The 7,500-nt window shown below is 36.8% G+C and overlaps 2 protein-coding genes across 11 annotated transcripts in view; one reads left to right on the top strand and one right to left on the bottom strand.

Moving 5' to 3' along the window:
- Shark (SH2 ankyrin repeat kinase) overlaps nucleotides 1–4,805 on the bottom strand; it is a 22,948-nt gene extending 18,143 nt beyond the window's left edge. For 3 of the 9 annotated variants that reach the window (XM_070144023.1, XM_070144031.1, XM_070144032.1), the window contains exons 1-4: nucleotides 3,629–3,800; nucleotides 1,572–1,669; nucleotides 1,138–1,275; nucleotides 803–979 (exon numbers count right to left, since the gene is read on the bottom strand). In XM_070144023.1, the coding sequence (XP_070000124.1) occupies nucleotides 803–979; nucleotides 1,138–1,275; nucleotides 1,572–1,669; nucleotides 3,629–3,720 (505 nt within the window). In that variant the 5' untranslated portion in view covers nucleotides 3,721–3,800. The other 6 variants (XM_070144028.1, XM_070144030.1, XM_070144027.1 and 3 more) reach the window with 6 other exon arrangements.
- A 406-nt stretch (nucleotides 4,806–5,211) lies between these two features.
- Nucleotides 5,212–7,500, top strand: part of na (sodium leak channel non-selective protein na) — a 25,207-nt gene continuing 22,918 nt past the window's right edge. For both annotated transcript variants that reach the window (XM_070144022.1, XM_027364148.2), the window contains exons 1-2: nucleotides 5,212–5,375; nucleotides 7,313–7,464. In XM_070144022.1, the coding sequence (XP_070000123.1) occupies nucleotides 7,363–7,464 (102 nt within the window). In that variant the 5' untranslated portion in view covers nucleotides 5,212–5,375; nucleotides 7,313–7,362. The remainder of the gene's footprint in view (nucleotides 5,376–7,312; nucleotides 7,465–7,500) is intronic.

Raw genomic sequence — 7,500 nt, 5'->3', positions numbered from 1 at the left:
TTTCATTATTCTGCCTTGAATATCTGTTTGTGATATGTTAGAAAAAAGGAACCTATTCTTACCAACTGGCAAATGAACTGCCTGATGTATTAAGCTTCTACTTCCTACATACATCATACTGCCTAATAGTATCACTGGTCCAGTGATGATGTTTATTATTTGTATTACTTCAATATCATTGGAATTTGGGCCTAATTTAAGAGTTCTCCCTGTTTGTGACATTTTATAAGCATGCAGCCTCGAAATATGAAGAAAAAGAAAATATGAAGTAAAGCAGAAATACATAAATGATATATAATTCACACAAATTATAAAGATATTCAGTAAAATTGGTCCTAGTTATAAAAGAAAACAAAAGAAGAAGAAGAAGAAGAAGAAGAAGAAGAAGAAGAAGAAGAAGAAAAAAAAAAAATTAATTGACACAAAATTTTGTTTTAAACTTCAGGCATAATAGCAATAATAATACAATTCCATATCTTTCTGAATCCCTTAAAACTGAATTCTTTTAAGATGTCGAATGCAAAACAATATTTTTACTACAATAAATAACTTCAGTTGTATGAAAATACCAAACTTCTAATTTTCCTTATTCAATATCTACTGAAATATAATTTTGTATACGATATAATAATGGATATTTCACACTTTAACATTTCCCCACCGAAAAGGTTTATAATCAAAACTTAAATTGGATATCATAAAAGTATTCAACATTAAAACCTGGATTATCTCAGTACAAGCCATGTAAGAATCCTGTCTCACTATTCCCTTATGTTTAAACTATACAGTAGCTTATTGTTACCTTGGCTTGTGGATCTGTGAAGGAGACTGGAGGAGCCATGAAGTCGGACTTCGGAAGGCAGCAATTCACCGCAACAAGGATGTGTTAGTACTGTGCTTGAGTGGCCTACAGGGTTCTGGCAGTAATGGTTCACCAAACTATCTAATCCATGAAATACTTGTGTTTCTTCATCAATGACTGTGAAGTAAAGAATAACCTTATGAATATTTGTATACTATATCTTTAATATATACACATAAAGTCGATTCACATTATTTCATATATAATATACAATCCATTAATGCTGCTGAAAAACAAAAGATCAACTTACAAACTGATCAAAAGGTTTCACTCACCTAAAGAGAAGAATGCATCTTCTCTGTATTTTTGAATTAGAATGTGAATAGGCTGCCCCTCTGTGATGAACGACAGAACATAATTTCCAGGAGATGAACAACTTTCTCGTACCAGGAATGTCCCTTCTTCACCTCCTTCTGTACCATAAATATATCTGCTATTATCATCCATGAAACAATATCAAGCATATAATTAGCAAATTAAAATGAATGAAACTAATATCTATACTGCACTTATTTCTAAATAATCAGTAACATTGAATTACAGAAGACTAAAAATTAATATACTGAATTAAACTGTACTGCACCAAACTGTACATAAAATAATTTCTAATCTATTAACAATGCTTTTCTGTTTTCTTATATCATCAGTAATACAATAGCTATTTTGAGGTATTCTGCATTTCCTTGAATTTCAATATACTAAAACTTACCTCTTGCAAGGATCTCATTTGCTTCTTCACTGGTGATTTTATGAAAAAAATATCTGTCCTCATCAACTTCAGACCGAGAGGTAGAGGAAGCCATCTTCCTGAGGAATGGAATTCTTTAAGTTATCCCAAACTAAGATCACTGTATCATAAAACGTAATGCCATTAAATGCAGCAAAATCAAACATACCAAATATCTGACTATACAGATAATCAAAAAAATAATAACTAATAATGAAGTGCTGATGTGGTTAATTGCAATAATGCTTATGCCTACCCTAAAAGTAATTAAAGTGATTTTTTTCATTTGAAGAGACTATACATGGGTGCCAATCAGCAAAAGTCTTTTGAAATATATAGCAGCACTTCTATATTGATTAATACAATAAACAACATGACATAAGTGTTAAATAGGATATCTTAACTCTCATTGCTACATTAATGAGTCAAGGTACACTTAAATATATTCATGAAAATCACAGGAAATTACATGTACACATAACTTCAGTCTAAATCTTATGAAGAATCTCATTAAATGGTTTTAACACTGTTCCCTGAATCATTCACAAATTTCTGTATATCACATATTACTCTCCTGAAGAGATGCAATCTATGACTCTATGGGACAAGTGATTCCCCCCTTTTAACATTATAAAAAGTGTAGAACTTGGCCTGCTTTTATAGAGCTCTCTGGTAATTTGGTTGAAAAAATAAAGAACCAGTTCAAGCTTTATCTTTGAAGATTATAAGCTGTGAAACTTTATTGAGCTTTGTTATGGTCTCTTAGTTTAGTTTAAAAAGCTTTTTAAGATAATATAGTTACAGAAACATAGCCCAGCTTATCAAATAACTGGTAGTCATGTCCTTGGCCTTGTTCTGCAGTAAATTTTTCTGACAAACTAACAGACGTTAAAAAACTTGCCACGTAAATTAGTTGACCTAGCTATTAATTGATTTCACTGATATAAAAAATAGACAATAAGGTTCAAGGAAGTTTTTTTTTTATCTGATCTTAACATACAGAATGATTCCAAATTACTGCTTAGATATCACTGGTTCTGAAATTTCTGTGACCTTTAAGTTTTTGTATATCATAGACCCTTGTGCATGTACTACTTTTATATGTCATAATTTCATAAATTCTAACTAAATAAGCACTAGTAGGCCAGAAAATACATAGTGCTATTTCCTAGAATGACAAAAAGGGCAGCAGTCATGAAAATCACTTGACACTTTGATGTTATTTGGTTGAAATTAAGATTGTAATGCTGAGTTCGGAATTCCTCGTCCTGCTTATTGGGACAAGTTGGACAAGATGTTTTGACCATTTGGAACCTCTACTTTCTCGTCCTTGACAAGTTGTACATCTCGTCTGTCACGCCCTCCTTCGCAGCTGGATGAGCAGATGACATCACAATAGCATTTGTATATAAACAATGACAGTTACAGGCAACCACAATATATTAATGGGTACTTTTATTTGCCCTATATTGCTGTTATCAAAGGATATTTTTATGTTTGTCAGTTGTAAGTAAGTTATACATGCATCAAAGGAGTTACAATATCTATGCAAAATGTAAAGTAATGACACAGTTATCATAAGAGTAAATGTTTACTTTCCAGTCCATTGCACTCTGGGCAGCGAAGGCCTAAGGGGTTTCGAATACTGCCTTGTTGTCCTGCTGGTCCTGACAAGGTGTCTAGATGAGCAAGGCGAGGAGTTCCGAACAAAGCATAAGCAAATCACAGCAAATATCATGTGGATTTCGAAAGGCCGTAGTTAATACAACTTAGAACATAGTCTTAGCAAATAATTTAGAAAAAAGTCTCAACTAATATAATTCAGAAAAAAGCCTTAGTTAATATAATTTAGAAAAGAAGTCTCGTTTTGACCGCCAGTCTGGGTTAAATTGCAGAAGCCTGATATGTATATTTCTTCATCTGAGGCTAATTAGTGTCATTAACCCCTACTGTCTAGACAAGCACCACTCAGTAACACCAGCTGAGTGTCCTTTCAGGGTGTAATGGCAGCAGATAAACACTTGTCACTCTTTACCTACATCTCATAACTACATATTAGTAGCTTGGGATCATTACTACAACTGCAAATGTTTTGACATTGAGGATTGTCGTGGAAAGACACCCTATCCATTTGCACTACATGGAATCTTAAAGAAAAACATAAGAATAAAACCACAAGCAGCTCTCTCGATTTCGTAACCTAGAGAACTGTACAACATCTCACTTTTCCGTGCTCTTTTTCACAGGAATTTTTTTCAGCAACGAAAATATTTTGAAGGAAATCCGGGTTGATTCTGTCTTTCGTGCGTCACTGCCTGCATCCTGTTTCTCTCTCAGGGATCACACACTCGGCGCTCACGGTCACTCACGCACACACTCTCATACTCACGACACACTCTTAAACACTCAACGCCACACTCTAGCACTTTCACATTCTTGATACACTCTTTATTTTGATAATATGTGGACTGTCTGACTGTTTTGCTGGACGATACCCACTCGCACTCGACACGCTGAGCAGTCACGCATACACTAACACTGTCACACCCACGACGCACTCTGTACACTCTTATGACATATATTTCTCGTTTGTTTTATAGGATTTTAGATTGTATTGCATAAAAAAACACATTCCCTGACACTCATACATAAGCGAAGTTGGAACACCCTCACGACACACTCTGATACACTCTAACGCCACACTCCATCACTATCACATTCTTGATATACTTTTTTTGATAATCTGTAGACTTTCTGACTGTTTTGCTGAACGATACCCACTAGCAGTCGACACGCTGAACAGTCACGCATACCCTAACACACACTGTCACACCCACGACGCACTCTATACACTCTTATGACATATATTTCTCGTTTGTTCTATAAGATTTTAGATTGTATTGCATAAAATAGCACATTCTCAGACACTCATACATATGCAAAGTTGGAACACAGTCACGACATACTCTGATACACTTTCACGCCACTCTAATACATGCTCGCATTCTTGATATACTCCTACGGCTTACACTTGTCTTTTTGATAATTTGCAGGCTGTTTTGCTGGACGATACCCACTTCGCGACACGCAGAATACTCACGCACAAGGTCTACATAAGTACTTTATAGACCTTGCTCACGCATACAATAAACGCACACTCGCACATCCATGACGTACTCTAATACACTTTTATGACATGCCCTCAACTTTTCTTCGTATTGGATCTTATCCTGTATATGGACACATTCCCTAACATTCATATCTAGCGTTGGTACTCACGACACACTGGTAAACTTTAAAAACGACTAAAAGGAAAAATTCTTTCAACGAACAAGACAACAAAGTTGTAAACTTATGAAGTAATCTGTCTACCTGTCTACCTGCTTGTCTGTCTGCTTCTCTCTCTCTCTCTCTCTCTCTCTCTCTCTCTCTCTCTCTCTCTCTCTCTCTCTCTCTCTCTCTCTCTCTCTCTCTCTCTCTCTCTCTCTCTCTCTCTCTCTCTCTCTCTCTCTCTCTCTCTCTCTCTCTCTCTCTCTCCCTCTCTCTCCCTCTCTCCCCCCTCTCTCCCCCCTCTCTCCCCCTCTCTCCCCCCTCTCCCCCCCCTCTCTCTCCCTCTCGCTCTCTCTCTCTCTCTCGCTCTGCGTGAATCTGGGCGTGCGCGATCTAGTCGCTCAGATGATTGGCGCATCCTCCACAGGTGGAGAGGAAGGGGAAGTGTCATCTGCAAAGTTGTTATCTTTATTAGGCCCTGTGAGGCCTATATATCTGTTTCGACGACAAGGAAGAGTAAGTTGCAAGTTCTTGTTGAAACTGTTGGATATTTAGGTATATCTGTAGTGACTCTAGCATCAGAGCTCCCATGTTTGTAGTCCGGGTAGTAAAGTGCTGATGACAGAAAACCTATCACTTAGCTCTCAAATTGGAGTATAAGGCAAGTTGTCTTTCTCGTTAGAACAGTTACTAAATACTTGCCTTTGTATTCAATATCTAGTAGCATTATAAAGATTTTGGAAAATGAAAATGTGTCCAGGTGAGGAAACATTAGTCGCTTTCTCGATGGTGATGTATGATATTTTTTTCCACACCTACACGAAAGATGGTAACAGTTGAACAAGAATGAACACCAGCAGACCTGGTCACTTAGGTATTTACAAATCCACTTGTATGTATTTACACATGGGTCGAAACAACCTATATGTTCACACAAACACATATATTTGTACAGACAAACTATTATGCCCACCAACACCCACACGTTCTCCCACACACTCAAACACACCCACGTCATAGCCTGCATACACCCAAACTGCACACACCTACACCCACACCCACTCCCACGCCCACGCTCACGCCCACACTCATGCTCACTCTCACTCTCATGCTCACTCTCACTATCACTCTCACTTTCTCTCACTCTCACTCTCCCTCACTCTCACTCTCACTCTCACTCTCACTCTCACTCTCACTCTCTCTCACTCTCACTCTCACTCTCACTCTCACTCTCACTCTCACTCTCACTCTCACTCTTACTCTTACTCTCACTCTTACTCCCACTCCTACTCCTACTTCCACACTCACACCCACATCCACACTCAAACCCATACCCACAAGCATACCCATATCTACGCCTATACTGATACTTATAATCACATCCATACTGTCTCCTTCATTTTTAGCTTCATCTAGGCGGACTACACCCACCTAGGTATTTCCCTGCAGCTGATCTTTTCTATTTTAATTACATCTGAGGATGAATGAATACTTTTTTTTGAAATTGATAGAATTATAGAACACAGTTTAATTGATTGATATGTGGTACTGAATTAATTAAGACACAGACTCTCTCACACCTATGCACCCAAACTCAAGCACACGCTTATATATTTGTTTACATTTGCACCTATATTTTACACCCTCTCACATACATACCCTCACTCACACCCTCACCAATACCCTCACTTTCATACCCACACACACACACTCTTGCTTACACCATGTACACTCACACTGTCACTTGGACTTTTACTTACACCCACTTCATTCATTATAACTGATATTTTTTTGTTTAACTACATCTGAAGTCAATAATTATAACAAAGACTGATTAATAGTAGCAGATGCTACTGATAATAGCTCAGATTAGTTTAATTGAACTGATTAAGAGGAATTAACCATTTGACCACAGTCTATGTATTTGAAGTAGCAAAAAGATGAAAATGCTAATGTAAACTCTTGCTGCTTTTCTTGTTGGGAATCTCGGTAAAGATTTCATGTTTAACTGTAAAAGGGAGGGACTGAGATGGCAGCACCTCCAGGGCAAAACAGACTGTAGGGCATGTAGACCCATTATCAGGTAACAAAAGAGTGTTTTTCAGTGGCCATGGACTAAGCTGCCCAATGCCTCATGAATAATAATTTAACATTGCAACTGTGATTGCCTAACACAGTCAAATGGTTAATGTCAAGATGTGTCTTTACTTATAATCTGTACTTGAGTTAAATGTTATGAATATTATTATGAAGTTAGTTTTGGTTATTAGCAGATGCTAATTCTAGTGAATTTAAGGGAGATTATAAAGTGAAAAAACATTGAAAGTAAGAGGTCTGGAAGAGTACACTTAGAAAGAAGTGATAAGCCTAGAACTTTCAAAAGGCTACAAAAGCTTTATTTACTTGCTTAATTAAAAAAGAAAAAAAAAATAATAGTGATATGTTTATTTCAGAATATGAAGGGAATGGACATTTTACCAGTACCTACTATAACCTGAACAAGATGTTAGGGCGGAAGCAGAGCCTTAGGGGGGAACCCATCCTCACAGATTATGGACCTGATGAAACTCTTAATGAAAGTTCAGATATTGAATGGGTTAACAAAGTAAGTATTGTATATTTAATTATATAGAAGACTGTT

Source organism: Penaeus vannamei, chromosome 31 (assembly GCF_042767895.1).
Source record: "Penaeus vannamei isolate JL-2024 chromosome 31, ASM4276789v1, whole genome shotgun sequence".
Lineage (NCBI taxonomy): Eukaryota > Metazoa > Arthropoda > Malacostraca > Decapoda > Penaeidae > Penaeus > Penaeus vannamei.
This window is presented reverse-complemented; position numbering and strand designations above follow the sequence as displayed.